Genomic DNA, 16,791 nt, shown 5'->3' with positions numbered 1-16,791 from the left:
ATTTTTGGAGAGTGATGAATCATTTACAAAGTATTTTGACATTCATTATCTTGTCAATGCACAGAGAAGGTGTTCTGGTATACTTCTTGTTCAATGCTACTGACTCATACCATTGGAGGCATCAACTTTTCCTTGTACCATCAATAACTTCAATTCTTTTTCTTGCCTCTCCTTCCCATACTATCATCTTTTACTTTACTTACGTCCTCGATTAACCTTCATTATTTCCTTATTTTATCTCAGTCCCCAAACTGGAGCGTTCATCTTCAAACCAGTTTATATTGAAATCATGTTATTTCCAAGAAATAAGATCTCAAGTTCTGAAAATTTCCTCTGTCTACTACTCTCTACTCAACACTAAACCAGACTCCCAATCCCTGCAGATGCTGTTCTTGGTCTTTATATAACCCCCACTGCACATTCTTTGTCTGTTTGCAGAGTCCATTATCTTACTCTGGATCTGGCTTTTTTTTATCAAGCAAAAAACTGAGTTCTGTATTCTCCCCTGTCTCAGCAACTTGTTTACTACCTCTCGAGGATGTGTTTGCTATGGACTGAATATTTGTCTCTTGCACAAATTCATATGTCAAAACCCAATGTGATGGTATTAGGAGGAGGTGGGGCCTTTGGGAAGTGATTGTTGTTTATAAGCAACCCAATTTGTGGCATTTTGTTATAGTAGCCAAAATAGACAACAACATTATGGTTTCTTTCTCTTACTCCCACTATCTTGACTTTCCGGTCAGAAGTTGCTGGATTGATAGAAAAATTAATGAAGCAAAGCAGAGTGGGATAACCATAAATGCCTTTACTCTGTCCTTATGACTTCAAATTTATTCTCTTTATATTACTTCTTGATTCCCACTTGCGGTTGTCCTTAAAGATCACCTCAGAAGTTTTTCTAAAAGAGTCATATCTAGGTCCCACCACCAGGCATTCAGATTTCATTGTTCTGGGTTGGATCCTAAATATCAATATTTTGAAGGTCTTGACGAAATTTTAATGGCATACCTAGGGTTGAGCAACTGATGTTTCAAGCCTTCCCTATTCTCTTCAAGCCAGACCTTCTGCCATGATTGCCTTAGTAAAAGACTGTACTCCTTGCAATTGAGATGAAGGCCACCAAATAGGAATTCTTTCACCTCCTCTCTGCCACAAAAAATAATGATAACTAGCTAGCATTTACTATGTATCATGCATGTTTCTAGGCACTTTACATCAACTTATTTAGTCTTTATCACAACGCTATGAGGAAGGTAATAATTTCATTTTCATTATTTCACAGATGAGAAAAATGGGATGCATAGAATTTATGTAGCTTGTCCCAGATCACAGCCAGTAAGTATGAGTGTTCAACATTAGTAATATCCAGGTACTTTGCTTTTAGAGCCTGTGAACCTAACCATTACTACTTGACTTTAATGTCTCTCTACCCCAATGTATTCTTGTGTTTTGTCTTTTCTCCATTTTATCATCCAATGTCCAAAAAAATAAGTGTTCCTCTTCCTCATGAAAGCTGCACCTTTCTGTTATTTTCCTGATCTCCTCCTTCAGGAATGGAGGCTGCTCAAGGTCGCTTGATATATTCTAGAAGAGGAGTGGCAAAATATCCAAGTAAGTGAAATGGTTACAATTGGATTTTACTCAATCTGCGAATGCATGCTCTTTTCTTTCTAAATATCTTAATCCCTTCAGTAGATGGTGATTGATGTGAGGGAGAAAAGTAACAGAAATACTGTTAGTATAAAAGTACATTGAAATTATGCCATGAATCAAAGTAAATATGAACAACCTGAAATTGGTTTTTCTTGTTGGTGTTTTGCAATGAAGAATTTACTTTGATAGTTTACTATGAAGGAGGACCTAAACTCTCCTCCATCCAGTTCTGATCAATTGCTAAAGGATTTAACATCACCCTCCAGGATGGGGCTAGAATCTTGGCCACTGAGAGAAGGGCAAATATAGGAAGTAGGGGCAACCACAAGAAGAAAATGGAGAAAGATGAGAACAGACAGGTGTTTTGATGGAAAAAGTTAAATGTTTGCACCACTCACTGGACTCCAGTGTATGTGTGATCATCTCACAGGAAAACTTTCTGTTCCAGTTGTGGTCACAACTATTTTGATGGCAAATGGCAGGGCTCAACCAATGTAATCAGAATACTATACAGCTATTGCTGTATCTTTTGGGTACATTGCATATGGTAGAAATTTGACTTCTGGTATTATGAGACTTCCATTCTATTTTTTTATCATCCCCTAAAATAAAGGTTTTTTTCCTTAAAAGTTCCTGCAGAAGAATAAAGAGAAGACCCCGATGACTAAGCCAGGCCCGTTTACACATCTATGGTTGGAACAGGGATGGAGGTAAAATTTGCTGTTCATTTTTTCAACATAGATATTTGATTGTTCTGGCACCATTAAATTATGTTGGTGAATATTTTAAAAAAAACTATATATGTGTAGAAATATGTTTAGTCCATTATTCCTGTAAATCAATGTACCTATCCTCATGCAAATCCCATACTGTTTTGATTATTGTACCTTTACAGTAAGTCATGAGAGTATATAGTGTAAATCCTCTTTTATTTTGTTTTATTTTACTTTTATTTTGTTTTTTCAAAAATGTGTTGGCAATTTTAGGTTTTTTCTATATTCACATAAATTTTTAAAGCTGCTTGTTAATTTCTAAAAAGATTGCTACATTTTGACTAGAATTGTGTGGAATCTACAGACCAATTTGTAATTATAAAAGTTTAAGTCTTCTTAATCATGAATGTAGTTTATTGTTCCACTTATTTAAAGAATGTTTAATTTCTTTCATCATTGTTTTATTTTCATTGCACAGGTCTAGCACATCTATTATAAAATTTATTCCTATGTGTTTCATGTTTTTGAATATTATTTCAAATTACTTTTTAAAATTTAAATTTCATTTTGTTACTCTACAGAAATATTAACCTTCCTAAATTTAATTATTTAGTAGATTTTTGTGTATCCTTTAGAATTTTCTATGTATATAATCATGTCTGTGAGTAAAAACAATATTATTTCATTTCCAATTTGTATATCTTTTCTTTTTTTGCCTTGTAATATTTATTAAACAAATAAATATATATATATATATATATTTCTTGGTCTTATTGATCTCCAGTTCAATGTTGAACAGAAGTAATAAAAGTAGACATCCTTGCCTTTTTCCCTGATTATAGAAGAAATTGTTCATTCTTTCACTATTAAGTGGGATGTTTCCTGTAGATTTTCTTAGATGCTTTTCATCAAGTTTACATAGTTCCCTTTTATAATGAGAGGTTTCCTTTTTCTTTGTTTCATCATTAACAGGTGTTAAATTTAATCAGATACTTTTATCTGATTCTATTAAGATGCTTATGTGAGTTTTCTCCTTAATTCCTTTAATCGAGTTAAATTACATTAGCTGTTTTTCTAATATTAAAACAACCTTTCATTTCTCAGATAAAACCCTCTTGCATACGATGTATTATCTATATATCTATGTCTATGTCTATATCTGTATCTATATTTCTGGACTATAATTACTAATACATTTTTGCTAAAATGTTTTGATATCAAGGTTATTCTGGCTTCATTAAATGAAATGGCAAATATTCCCTCCTGATTCCTGAAAGAGATTGTGGACTATTATTTCTTCCTAAAATATTTGATGAAATTCATCAGGGAAGCTATTTGGGCCAGGCATTTTCTTTGTGGAAAGGCTTTGATTTTAAATTTAATTTCTTTAATAAGTATAAGGATATTTATTTTTTTATTGTTGAGTAAATTTTTAGTAATATGTGCTTTTCAAGTACTTTGTTCATTTTACCTAAATATCACATTTATTGGCATAACATTATTCATGTTATGTTTCCTTGTAAAATTTCCTTGTTAAATTTCCCTCCCATTTAATTTGTATTTAAATTGTCCTTTTTATCATTTCTTGAAGTGAGGAGCTTAAATCATTTTATAACTTTCTTTTTTTTAAACATAGCATTTAGAACATTAAATAGTATTCTGCAAGCACTCTTCTAGCAGCTTTCCACAAATTTTGATAGATTGTATTTATACTATCATTTGTTTAAAGTGTTTTAAAAATTTGCAATTTCTTCTTTGATCCATGGGTTAATAAAACTGCCCTGTTAGTTTCTCAAATATTTGGGAATACTCCTGATATCTCATTTTTATTAATTTCGGTTAATTCCATTGTGAGCAGCTAATATACTTTGTATGATTTAATTCCTTGAAACTTTCTTATGTCCCACCAATGGTTTCTCTTGGTGAATGTCCCATGTGCATGTGAAGAAAACGTGTATTCTACTGATGTTTGGTGGAGTGTTCTCTAAATATCAGTTAGTTCAAATCAATTATTAATAATGTTTAAGTCCTCCATATCCCTTCTGATGTTTTGTCTATTTTGTCAATTGCTTACTGAGAGAGGAATGTTGAAACCTTTAATTATAACTGGATTTCTCTTTTCAATTCTATCATTTTTGCTTCATGTATTTTGATGCTCTGTAACTGGAGGCATACACATTTATAACTGTTAGGCTTCCTGATGAAATTATACTTTAATTATTATGAACTATCTCTTTTATCTCTGTCATTATTTCTTGCCCTGAATTCTACAGGAGTTTCTTCATATTAATATGGCCAATTCAGCTCTGATGCTTACTGTTTATTACTGTATGCTATATCTCTTCCCATTTTTTCTTATTATCTATTTGTAAAAATATTTAAATGCTTTAAATATTAAAGCTTTAAATATTTAAAATATTTAAAGTGAGGTTCTTATTAATAATTGTGCCTGGCCTTTTAAAAACTGCATTCAAACAATCTGCTTTTGTTTGTAGTGATAAGACCATTTATATTTATTGTAACTATTGATATTTTAAGGTTTAGGTGTACTACCTTGTTATTGTTTCGAATTTGTCCCCTCTTTTTTGTTCTCTTTTTCTCTTTTCTGCCATCTTTTGGATTAATTGAACGTTTTATAATTCCATTTAATTTCCTTCATTGGCTTATTAGTCCAAATTTTGTTGTTTTGTTATACTGGTTGTCATATTTTATAGTATACATCTATAAATTATCATAATATACTTCAAGAGATAATATACACGTATAAGAATCTTACAATCCTATATATCCAAACTTGATTTGTTTTGCCAGATTTTTCTATTTGATTGTTATTTTCAAGAACCATTTTGAATTTATCATTGTATGTTGTTTGGTTTCTAATTTATTACTTTATGCTTTTATCTTTATTAAACTATTTTTGCTTTTTTTCAGTTCTATATTTTGTTTTTTTTATTTACATCTTTTATTTATTTTTAATAATAAATGTATATTCAGCCATTAATTTCCTGTGTGTTACATATTTGGTCATGTCTCATGGGTTTTAATATTACTGTTCTGACTGTTCATTTATAAATACACTGAAAAATTTCTGTTAAATGACCTTATTTGATCTAAGAGCATTTTATGAAATACATTTAAATACATTTTTCAAATGGTTAGATACTTATCTAGTTTTGACATTGTTATTAAGTTTTACTACACATGCATTTTGGTTAGGAAGATCAGTTTTTATATTTTAAAATATAAATATTTTTACTTTATGAATACTATAGTTATATATAGCATTAACTATCCAGGAGTGTATAGCTGTGTACTAATAATCCTGACATAGTTACTAATGAAATGAAATAAAAAAATAGTACATCAGTAAGTCATTAAAAAGATTGTCCATACCAACTCTTGCACCCTATTTGTATCTTTAAACATAATAATGTGTACTGTTTACTTGAAAGAAGCAGAAGTAAACGGGTTACCTTTAGTGGCTTAGAAATACCATCGTTCCTCCTATCAGTTGTGAAGATACTGTCCAGGGAAGCCAAGGAGGCTAGCTTTTGCAGGGCAGACTACAGTAGAGGGGAAAGTAAGAGAGCTCCAGAGATCTGCAAAGGGTCTTCAACTGAGTCCTATTCAATGTAACATCTTAAACATCTTTCTAGGAAAAAAAAACTACCTCACAGGATTAAAAGGAACAATAACTAAGATTCACATAGGACTGAAAATAATTGCTGTTCCCAGCAGCCATGGTTATACTTTGACAATGTTCTTAAAAGATGAATCAGAATAAGTCAAAATGTTCATCAGTGAATGGACAATGAAATTAAGAGACAGTCTTGTGGATTTTTTGAAGAAATTATCTTCTCTGAGAAAATTTCTGAAAGGCAAACCAGGAGAATTCCCTTTTGCCCTTTCTCCTTTCTTTCCTTGGGTGCAGCAAAGACTTCCTTCCTGTAGCTACAGCAATTTATGTAGCAACTATGAGTACAATGCACTGAATGATTGTGTCCTTCAAAATTCATCTTTCAAAATCCTAACCCTCGATCTGATGGTCTTAAGAGGTGGGACATTTAGGGGGGTGATTAAGTTACGAAGGTGGAGCTCTTGTGAACGGAATTAGTGTCGTTGTAGAAGGGAACCCAGAGAGCTTTCTCACCTTCTTTCTACCATGTGAGGATAAAATGACAAGTGAGTAACCACAAAGAGAATACTCACAAAAACTTGACCATGCTGTCACCCTGATCTCAGAGTTCCACCCTCCAGAACTATGAGAAATAAATTTCTTCTATTTATAAGCCACCCTCTAGGTATTTTGTTATAGCAACCCAAATGCACTAAAACAGTGAGTCTACCAGCTTAAGGATGAAATTTAAGATGGTAGGAATGGTGGGAAAGTAATATTTCCAAAGTATCAAGGGGCATCTGATTGAGAACTCAGAAAAGTTTTGCTTTAGTAATGTGGCAAAATTAGCCCTTCAGTGAGGGCTACACTGGTCTCATATAATAAAGCTTAAAAGGAAGCACAGAAGATCCAAGTTTCCAAGTAACTTAACTGTACCCAGAATAAAATTTAAGAATATTTGTGGGAAGACAAAAATATTCAGCATCCAACAAGGTAAAACACACAGTCTGGCATCCAGTCAAAAATTACCAGCCTTCCAAAGGTAGAGGAAAACATGATCCATGATGAAGAAATATATGTATGTGGGATGATTGATGAGAGGAGGCAATAAGGGGTGTATTATCCATAGGGAATTTAAAAATAAGAATAAAACGGACTAAATGTTGATGTTTATTAGCACTAAGGGCCAGTGATTCTAAACAAAGATAGTGAAAAAATATACCTTCCCTCAGGACGGGCAGCCCCCATCCTCTTAGCATGCTGCTGAACCACCCACTGGAATATAATCTCATAAAGGTACTAAATTTTACTTATCCTTTATATGAACTCTTAATGCCGTACATGGTAAATAATGGATACTCAGCAGCTATTTGTTGAATGAAGTAAGTTGGATTTTCTCCTGTGCATTTATGTGGAGAAAGCCTCAACGATTTAGAAATCCTAAATCTGGAAATTCATGATAGCAAACGTAAGCTGAATAATACTGAAGAAAAAATTGGAAACCTCAATATCTGACTGACTCTACTTATTTCCCTAATAAGGCACCAGTATAAGGCAGTCATACATAAAGATTTTAAATGACATCAAATGAAGATGATTATTGGCAAGGCAGGCAGATAAAATGAAATGCACTGAATTGATATAAAATTGCCTTTGAAGTAATTTTATAGCTATTTAGAAAGTCTAACTCAACATAAATGTAATTTTTCCATTATAACAATCTTGAATATAGAAGCTGTAGTTACAGGATATCTATGAGCACAGAGGTTTTTATTTTTTAACAAGAAACAAGAAAACTTCAGACAACACTTTCCATAGCATTTTTTGTTTACTTTGTGGCAATAGCACTTAATGTTAAAAATTTTAAGAAAACAGTAGAGTATAATATTAAAAATGTAATTGCTTCATTTCTTCAAGTTAGTGATCAAACCATAGAATGACTCTTTTAATAATTAATTTACAACTTTTGTGCTTAATTAAGTTATACTTTAGATGGCTGCAAATATAATTACATCCTCAAATTTTAAGCTGCATGGTTTAGTGGAAAGGGCAATGGCTTTATAATAAGAAGGTCTAGATTCTAGTCTGGTTGCATGTCTTTAGGCCCATATATTAATCTCCCTGAGCCTCAATTTTCCATTCTGTTTAAAAGAGATAATAAAATTTCTCTGGTCACAAAATACTGTGATCAGTTAAGATGTATGTGATCAATTAAGTATTCCGTGAAAGTATTATTTAAACATGAGCTAACATTAGTTCTATGTTTATTTTCTAATGCATGACAAAATTTTTAAAAAATGAAGTGTTTGTTCAATAATATTTTATATTAGACATAAATTTCAGACACAGTGAGGTAAATTTAAATAATAGACATTTACATTTGAAGTTGAGCTACTCACTGAATAAGATAAAACTAAATAAAAATGATTGATAAATAACTGTGACATGACAGTAGCTGATAAACCTTTTGGTCACTACTTAATTAGAAAGCATAATCTTCTAAATATTATCTCAAAAACCTCAGCAACACATAATACCATTGTAATTACAGTAAATGTATACATTGCAATGAGAAGAACGGTCTTCTCAAGGTATTCTGGCCCCATGCACTTTATAATAGTAAATTTTTTGCCAAGAGGTCCAGTATCACACAAGTAGAGTGTGTTTACTTGGAAACCAAAGAGGTGAATCTGAAGACAAAATGCTATCACCTCTAGACTAATACTTAATAAAATGGAGAGGATATAAATCACAGTGTAGATAGGCTTTTGAAGAATGCACTCTCTCTCTTTTTTTTTTGCTTGTATAAATGTTTACAATGGAAATGGAAAGTTTTGTCACAAATGGAAAGGACATGTAATCAGTTTGTCATTTAACATTGAAAGAACAGTGTACGTGTGGTCCAAAGAAAAACTACCAGAACTGAATGACCTAACCTGTTCTTCTGGTCTCCTGCCAATGGCTCCACTGTCCAATCCATTTATGCAAGTCAGAATCCAAAGAATTTTCCTTGGCATCTTCTTCTCCCTTAACCCACATATCCAATCTATCACTGAGTCCTGTCAAATTTATTTACCAAATAACTCCCAAATCTATTCCCTTCTCTTCATTACTACCACCATATTCCAAGATACCATTATGTCTTACCTAGTCTACTGCTTGTCTACTTTTCATATTCTCCCAACCAACAACCACACCTATACCTTTCTCTTTACTGGTCTTCAGACATAATTTTGAACATCTACCCTCAATTCATGTGTGTGTGTGTGTATATATATATATATATATATATATATATATATATATATATATATATATATTTTCCCCCCTACAAAATCTTTACAACTTTATTGATTACATTCCCCTAATTAATTTTCAAAACCCTGTGGCCATCTTGTGGTTACTGATTGTTTTCTAGTTCCCTCACCTTCCCCTTTATCCCTACCGCCCCCCATCTAGCAACCCTCAGTTTTTCCTCTATGTCTCCAAAACTCTTTCTGATTAGTTCAATCACTTATTCTTTTCTTTAGATTCCACATATAAGTGAGATCATATGGTATTTGTCTTTGTCTGACTTATTTCACTTAACATAATGTTCTCTAGGTCAATCCATGTTGTTGCAAATGGTAAGATTTCTTTCTTCTTTATGGCTGTATAATACTCCATTGTATAAATGTACCACAGTTTCTTAATCCAGTCATCTACCGATGGGCATTTCGGTTGTTTCCATGTCTTGGCTATTGTGTATAGTGCTGCAATAACCATAGGAGTGCATAAAGTTTTTTGAATTAGAGTTTTGGATATCTCCGGATAGATACCTACGAGTGGAATTACTGGATCAAAAGGAAGTTCCATTTTCAGATTTTTGAGATACCTCCATACTGTTTTCCATAGTGGCTGCACCAATCTGCAATCCCACCAACAGTGTACAAGGGTTCCCTTTTCTCCACATCCCCGTCAGCACTTGTTGTTTGTTGATTTATTGATGATAGACATTTTGACTGGGGTGAAGTGGTATCTCATTGTGGTTTTTATTTGCATTTCTCTGATGGTTAGTGAGGTTGAGCATTTTTTCATATGTCTGTTTGCCATCTGTATGTCCTTTTTAGAAAAATGTCTCTTTATGTCCTCTGCCCATTTTTTAATTGGGTTGTTTGTTTTTTTGGAGTTGAGTGAGTTTTTTATAAATTTGTGATATTAATGCCTTATCAGATATATCATTGGCAAATATATTTTCCCATTCAGTAGGATCCCTTTTTGTTTTATTGATGGTTTCCTTTGCTGTGAAAAAGCTTTTTAGTTTGATGTAATCCCACATGTTTATTTTTTCTCTTACTTCTCTCGTGCGAGGGGATATATCAGTAAAAATCTTACTCTGAGTAATGTCTGTGAAGTTTCTTCCTATATTTTCTTCTAGGAATTTTATGGTTTCAGATCTTACATTTAAGTCTTTAAGCCACTTTGAATTTATTTTTGTATATGGTGTAATGAGGTGGTCCAGCTTCATTTTTTTGCATGTGTCTGTCCAGGTTTACCAGCACCATTTATGGAATAGACTGTCTTTACCTTCACCGTACATTCTTGCTTCCATTGTCATAGATTAAATGGCCATATAGGCATGGATTTATTTCTGGACTCTCTATTCTGTTCCATTGATCTATGTGTCTGTTTTTATGCCAGTACCATGCTGTTTTGATTACTGTAGACTTGTAGTATAATTTGATGTCAGGTATTGTTATACCTCCCTTTATTATGTTGAGATATGATCCCTCTATTCCCACTTTCTTAAGGGTTTTTATCATAAATGGCTGCTGGATTTTATCAAATGCTTTTTTTACATCCATTGATATGATCATGTGATTTTTATTTTTCATTTTGTTAATTTGTGTATCACATTAATTGATTTGCGGATGTTGAACCACCCTTGCATACCAGGGATGAATCCCTCTTGATCATGGTGTATGATCTTTTTAATGTATTGCTGAATTCTGTTCACTAATATTTTGTTGAGGATTTTTGCATCTATATTCATTAGAGATATTGGCCTGTAGTTTTCTTCTTTTTATGGTGTCTTTGTCTGATTTTGGGATCAGGGTGACAGTGGCTTCGTAAAAAGTGTTTGGGAGTCTTCCCTCCTTCTGGATTTTTTGGAAGAGCTTGAGGAGAATAGGTGATAATTCTTTTTTGAATGTTTTGTAAAATTCACCTGTAAAGCCATCTGGTCCAGGGCTTTTGTTTGTTGGAAGATTGTTGATTACTGATTCAATTTCCGTGGTGGTAATCAGTCTATTCAGGTTTTCTGTTTCTTCTTTAGTTAGCCTTGGAAGGTTGTATGCCTCTAGAAAATTGTCCATTTCTTCCAGATTGTCAAATTTATTGGCATATAGTTGCTCATAGTAATTTCTTAAAATTTTTTGTATTTCTGTGGTGTCTGTTGTCACTTCTCCTCTTTCATTTCTGATTTTATTAATTTGGGTCCTCTCTTTTTTTTCATGAGCCTGGCTAATGGTTTGTCAATTTTGTTTATCTTCTCTAAGAAACAACTCTTGGATTCATTGATCTTTTGTATTGTTTTTCTGGTTTCTATTTCATTTATTTCCGCTCTGATCTTTATTATCTCCTTCCTTGTACTCCCTTTGGGCTTATTTTGCTGTTCTTTTTCAGATCCCTTAAGTGTGAAGATAAACTGTTGATTAGTGATTTTTCTTGTTTCTTTAGGTAGGCCTGCAATGCTATGAATTTCCCTCTTAGAACTGCTTTCACAGTATCCCATAGATTTTGGGTCATCGTGTTTTCATTTTCGTTTGTCTCGAGATATCTTTTGATTTCTTCCTTGATCTCCTGGTTGACCCATTCATTATTTAGTAACATGTTATTCAGCCTCCATGAATTGGTGTGTCTTCCAGTTGTTTTCCTGTAGTTCATTTCTAATTTGACTGTGGTCAGAGAAGACAATTGGTATGATTTCAATTTTCTTAAATTTATCAAGACTTGTTTTGTGGCCTAACATATGGTCTATCTTGGAAAATGTTCCACGTGCACTTGAGAAGAACGTGTATTCTGCAGCACTGGGGTGAAATGCTCTTAAAATATCGATTAAATCCATTTGGTCCAATGTGTCATTTAAGGCTGCTGTTTCCATACTGATTTTCTGTCTGGAAGACCTGTCCCTTGTTGTCAGAGGTGTGTTGAAGTCCCCTACTACGATAGTGTTACTGTTGATCTCTGTCTTTATCTGTCAATATCTGTTTTACATATTTAGGTGCTCCTATGTTGGGTGCATAGATGTTTACTAGGGTTATGTCCTCTTGTGGGACCGATCCCTTTATTATTATATAGTGCCCATCTTTATCTTTTAATATGTTCTTCATTTTAAAGTCTATTTTGTCAGATATAAGTATTGCAACTCCAGCTTTTTTCTCATTTCCATTTGCATGAAATATCTTACTCCAACCTTTCACTTTCAGCCTGTGTGTGTCTTTTGATCTGAGGTGAGTCTCTTGTATACAGCATATACAAGGGTCTTGCATTCTTATCCACTCAGCCACCCTATGTCTCTTGATTGGAGCATTTAATCCGTTTACATTTCAAGTGATTATTGATAGGTACATAGTTATTGCCATTTTTAAATTTGTAGTTAGATTGTTTTCATCTTTCTTCTATTTACAGAAGTCCTTTCAGTATTTCTTGCAATGCTAGCTTGGTGGTAATAAATTCCTTTAGCTTATTCTTTTCTGGGAAGCTCTTTATCTCTTCATCAACTTTAAATGATAGCCTTGCTGGATAAAGCAACCTAGGTTGTAGGCCTTTGTTTTTCATTACTTTGAGTATCTCCTGCCACTCCCTCCTGGCCTTCAATGTTTCTGTAGAAAAGTCATTTGATAGTCTTATGGGAGTTCCCTTGTATGTAACCCTCTGTCTTTTTCTTGCTGCTTTTAGGATTCTCTCTTTGACTTTAACCTTTGCCATTTTAACTATAATGTGTCTTGGTGTGGACCTGTTTGGGTTTATCCTTGTTGGAACTCTCTGCACTTCCTGGGCTTGTATGTTGGTTTCCTTCATAAGGTTAGGGAAGTTTTCGGATATTATTACTTCAAATATGTTCTCAATCCCTTGCTTCCTCTCTTCACCTTCTGGTATTCCTATGATGTGCATGTTGTTGTGCTTGATGTTATCCCAGAGGTCTCTTAAACCATCTTCATTGTTTTTTATTCTCTTTTCTTTCTGTTGTTATGTTTGGGTGATCTCTGCTAACTTGTCTTCTAAGTCGCTGATTCGATCCTCTGCTTCATCTAACCTGCTGGTAATTCCTTCAAGGTAGTTCTTTATTTCAGTAATTGTGTTCTTTATTTCTAATTGGTTGTTCATTATGATTTCTCTATCCTTCTTTATGTCTAAGAAGGATAAGCTCCTTAAACATTCTTATCATCAGTGTTCTGAACTCTATCTCTGATAGGTTGGTTACTTCTGTTCCATTTGGTTCTATTTCTGGAGGTTTCTTCTGTTCTTTTATTTGGGACATGTTTCTTTGTTTCCCCATTCTGGCTGACTCTCTGTGTTTGCTTCGATGTATTAGGTAGATCCCCTAGAGTTCTTAGTTCTTGCCGGGTTATCTTATGTAGTATGTGTCCTTTATAATTGACTTGCACTACTTCCTTCTTCTCCTCTGTGTGTGCTCCAAAGGTGACTCTTGTGTTGTGCATATTGTCCTGTTAAAGAAGATCTTTAATTGCTTTTTGCTTGTGAGTAGGTGGGGTTAACTCCTAGACTGACTAGTTGTGAGACTTGGCTCTGCCCACCGCAGGGTGTTCTGCTGCATGAGGGTTGACCACTTAAATGTGGTTTGGTCTCTATGGGCTCTTGTGCCTGTAGAGAATTCCCTCTGGGTGTGTCACTTGTAGGTCAAACCCGGTAGTGCTCTGGTTTGGTCTGGAGTGGGCCTCTGGGTGTGTTGAATCTTGTGCCTCTTAAGCTGGGCCCTGGTAGGGCAATTTCAGAACAAAGCAAATCACCAAGCACAACAACAACAACAGCAAAGAAATAATCAAATACATTCACATGTAAAAACAACCAACAACCCACACTCAACACAGGCAAAGATATCAAAGATATAAAGACAAAACAAAACAAAACAAAAAAAAGCAGCACCAGTCTTGGCTTAAGCCCACCAAGTAATCTCTAGGTTGTCCTCTGCTGTACCAAAGAGTCCTCTGTGTATTGTGCAGGCAGAGCTGGTTACCTGGTGCCCAGAGTGACGTTGGGACTGCAGATTTAGATGTGTGGGGCCGAGGGGTCTTGATGGTAGTTTCTACAAAGTCAGTGCAGTTTCTGCCGTTGCCTGCACATATGCGCACTGAGAGTAGCACCACCAGCCCTGTGTCCAGTTCTCGTGAGTCTTAGGGCACTTCGTGTGTGTGTGTGTGTGTGTGTGTGTGTGTGTGTGTGTGTGGCGGGCAGGAGATTTCTGAGCTGCTGAAAGCCCAGAGCTGTGTCTGCTGCCTACTGCTGATCCTTGGGAGTGCCTCCCCAGTTGTAATTGCCGTGCCCTAGGCAGGCCAGAAAAGGTGGGGGCTGGGGATGGAGGGGTCTTCTCTCTCGCAGCCCAGCCGTGTCACACTGAAGAATGCACTCTTGGTTGATGCTTTTACATGCAGCATAAAGATTGAAACTAGCTCCAGGAACCAGGACAATCACTAGTTGTAATGCCCAGAACACCTAAAGTATGTCAGAAATATCTTAGTCAAATCAATCAACATATAACGAAAAATACACTTAAAAAAAAATTACTGATTTTCAAGAGAAGCTAACTAAAAGTTCTAAGTTTCATAAGTCTTATGAGTAACAAAAATAATGTCATAAAAGTACTAATGTTGAACTTATCTCATTTAATTGTGAAAATGCAGTCACATTTTACTATCATCACCTACCAGTTACTAATAATAATGAAATACCTACCCAATTTCCATTTTCTAATTACAAGCCAGGAGTATAATTCTAACAGCAATAGATAATAGAATACTGGAGTTGGAAGAAAGTCTCAACCAACTCAAACTAATTTACCTGAAATAAACAGCTGGTTTAAAAAAGTAATAATTCTGGAAATAATACCTGCTAAGGTATTCTTCATCTTATTATAACATTTTACATTTAAAAAGAAAACAATTTTATCTGGTGTAGAGTAAGTTTTATGTGTACCCAGAAAAACTTGTGGAGTGATTGGTCTGAACTGTTTGTAACAGAAGAGGTTTATTTCTCTGCTGTCTGGATCACAACTGAAGTGCAAAACCTCATTCCCACAGACTACAAACTAACACTTCAAAAAAGAACATTCGGAGACATCCAAAGAAAAGGGTGTGGGATTGACCCATCACAGTTGGCAGCTTCACTGCTACAATTTTAGGGAGAAAAAAAACGTTTAAGAACAAACATTAAAGGAGGATATTTTAAAGGAATTTTTCATTATGACATTTAAAAAAGTTTAAGATTCATGAAGTTTTGAGGCAAGAAAGAACCTTAGAGATCATTAAGCTCAATGGAAATCCTGTATTATGAGATTTCTCACCTCTTCACTCTGAAGATATGAAATGCAACTGTCAAATAGAACACGTTACTAATCAAATGTATAATTTTCGAAATACGTAAAAAGCTTTAAATGCAATGAACATCCCCTACCCCTGTAATTCTTTTGCAATAAAACTCAAGGGAGTCTTAAAATATCTAGGACCTCTTTTGGAAAATTAGATAACAAATTCCATATTAAACTCATAGCATACACACTAAACAACCAAATAGTATTTATTTAATTGTCATTGCAGTCTATTTTCTACTTTATCAATGTGGGGACAGAGTCCCAGAGAGCAATTTCCAGGCTCTAGGCCTCATGTGGAAAGGTGCTGGCTTGGTTATTAGATGGCCATCAGCTGTAATCAGACGGCCATCCACTGTGGCTGGGTGGTCATCAGCTATTACCAGTTAGCCATTAGCCACTAATATAACTGCCATGGCTACGCTAGGGGGTGGTTGGTGGGTTGGTGGGCAGAGAAGAGGAGGGCAAATTGCAGATCATGTGGATCCTACTTCTTGTGTCTTTCCCGGCAGCCAGTTAGACTGGGGTACAGGAAAACCCCTTGTTGGGGTACCGGTGGATGTTTGCTTTTGTGTCTCGACCAGCCACCATTGAGAATATAGTGTTATGACTCCCCTATCTAGGGCTCTGTTGGTGTTCCTTTTTGGCCTCACCATATTTTGTGTTCTTGTGCGGGGAGCAGGCGCTGAGACACTGCATGACAATCAAACTGAGCGTGAGTTACTTAAAACACAAACAGCTAAAAGTACTTCCTGAATTATTCTAGTTATAGTTTTAAATTCAGAATATTTTGAAGTACATGGTTAATACTCATATTATTCTTCATATATATGTAGAGGAACATATTCATCAACAGTCATGCAAATCAGGTTAAAATACACAGATAGAACTCTTTCAAATTTTTTTGCTGTTGTTGTTTGTATAATACTTACACATCTTTCATAGAAGTTTTTGATGTAATTTAGAGACATGTCTCAGGAGATGTTATCCTGGTATCCCTGTAGGTTAATTCTAGACCCCCTGCAAATTTCTCTCCCCTCCCTCTTCTTTTGTCTTTTTCCCCCCATAGATCCCTGGGGCACCTGTTACCTTCCCTATCTCCCTAAAACAAAATGAAAACAAAGAAACAAAAGCTGAGGGCATGTGGTCAATCTAATAAACCCTTGATTTACACTGTCAGCACAGACAGCCAGCCAGACAGGTGTGCCAACAAAGCAAGA

General features: G+C 34.7%; 1 protein-coding gene across 1 annotated transcript; it reads right to left on the bottom strand.

Moving 5' to 3' along the window:
• Positions 1-8,459: 8,459 nt before the first annotated feature.
• Positions 8,460-16,542, bottom strand: GJE1 (gap junction protein epsilon 1). Its single transcript, XM_033093986.1, is given in 5 exon segments — positions 8,460-8,769; positions 14,615-14,700; positions 15,191-15,293; positions 15,295-15,373; positions 16,506-16,542. Coding segments are annotated over 5 exon segments (615 nt in total).
• Positions 16,543-16,791: the final 249 nt, after the last annotated feature.

Source organism: Rhinolophus ferrumequinum, chromosome 3 (genome assembly GCF_004115265.2).
Source record: "Rhinolophus ferrumequinum isolate MPI-CBG mRhiFer1 chromosome 3, mRhiFer1_v1.p, whole genome shotgun sequence".
NCBI lineage: Eukaryota > Metazoa > Chordata > Mammalia > Chiroptera > Rhinolophidae > Rhinolophus > Rhinolophus ferrumequinum.
The sequence above is the reverse complement of the archived record's forward strand: the minus strand, read 5'-3'. Positions and strand labels throughout refer to the sequence as shown.